We start from the raw sequence: 1,202 nt of genomic DNA on the forward strand, positions 1-1,202 counted from the left end.
GAGAAATTGTTCTCCATCAGGCGGAAGTTGGAAGGCCGTTTCGTGTTGAACAACGTCACCTCGTAGCCCGGGTAAACGTCGTGGGGGAGGACCACCACCTTGTCGCCGTCCACCTTCTCCGTGGCCACTAGGAGGGCCGCGACCACCAGTACGCGCCACATTGTCTTTCTCTTTCTCTCTCTTCTCGTCGTCCTCTCTCACGGTAGATCCGATCTTTCACCAGAGCATGAGTGCCGACCCCATCTGAAACCAACACCAACCCGATTCAACCGACCATTCGCGATTTCTCCGTTTCCTTCTCGATCGCTTTCGACGACTTCGAACAAGCGTTCCAAGGGTTTGAGCGTTGAAACGGACGAGTTATCTTGCGAAAATTGCAAAGACCGACGACGATAAATTATTTCGACGACCGTAATCCGCCGCCGGCTGATTCGGATTTATGCCTCTCTTTAAACGGATCGCGCCTCCTCCCCTCCGTGGGAATAAAACTGTCCGTATCAAACAACGCCATTTTCCATACGTCCAATTGATCGCGTGAACGTGACGATTATCAAAACGGATCGAAAGTCGCGAAACATTTTATTACGATTATTCCGAAATAAACGAAGAAATAACGATATTATGACTCGAATCGAATATCCAGCGTTCGTATGTATATTTCGTAAAATCTGTCCGAATTGAAAGGCGAGTCGAACCGAATGGAGTCACGAATCAACAGAATTCGTGCTGTTCCGATCCTCGCCTCGCTTATCGTATCCCATATGAAATTCCACGAGTTCGAGCTCCATTTTATGTTTGCCATTCAAACAACGGAGATATCTTTTATAAGGAAATAAAATATCGTTTAATTATTTCCAATCTGGTTATCTCGATAATGGAAATTTTTCTCGAATGGAAAAAATCGAATAAAATCGATTTCCCGACTTATTCAACGACTCGTCGAAAAAATCTACAAAAGTATTCTACCGCAAAAGATACCGATTTCCAATACAGTTTTTCACCTTTCGACAACATTCTCTCTCTCTCTCTACATCGCTTCTGTTCAAAAATAAAGACGATACATCGCTCATCTTTCGTTTCTTTCTTTCACCACGTGGAAATGGTCGCCACCTTGCTAAAATACCGCGAAAATAAAATCTCTTAAAACTGTTGAGAAGAGAAGGGAAAGAATGGAGGAACCATTGTGCGAGGGATTGGACACG

At 44.5% G+C, this 1,202-nt stretch overlaps 1 protein-coding gene across 1 annotated transcript in view; it reads right to left on the reverse strand.

Moving 5' to 3' along the window:
- LOC102676313 (neural-cadherin-like) overlaps window positions 1–208 on the reverse strand; it is a 13,958-nt gene extending 13,750 nt beyond the window's left edge. The window contains 1 exon segment of the mRNA XM_031508203.1: window positions 3–208. Within this exon segment, the coding sequence (XP_031364063.1) occupies window positions 3–161 (159 nt within the window). The 5' untranslated portion in view covers window positions 162–208.
- Between the last annotated feature and the right edge of the window lie 994 nt (window positions 209–1,202).

This window comes from Apis dorsata, unplaced genomic scaffold, assembly GCF_000469605.1.
Source record: "Apis dorsata unplaced genomic scaffold, Apis dorsata 1.3 scaffold_77, whole genome shotgun sequence".
Lineage (NCBI taxonomy): Eukaryota > Metazoa > Arthropoda > Insecta > Hymenoptera > Apidae > Apis > Apis dorsata.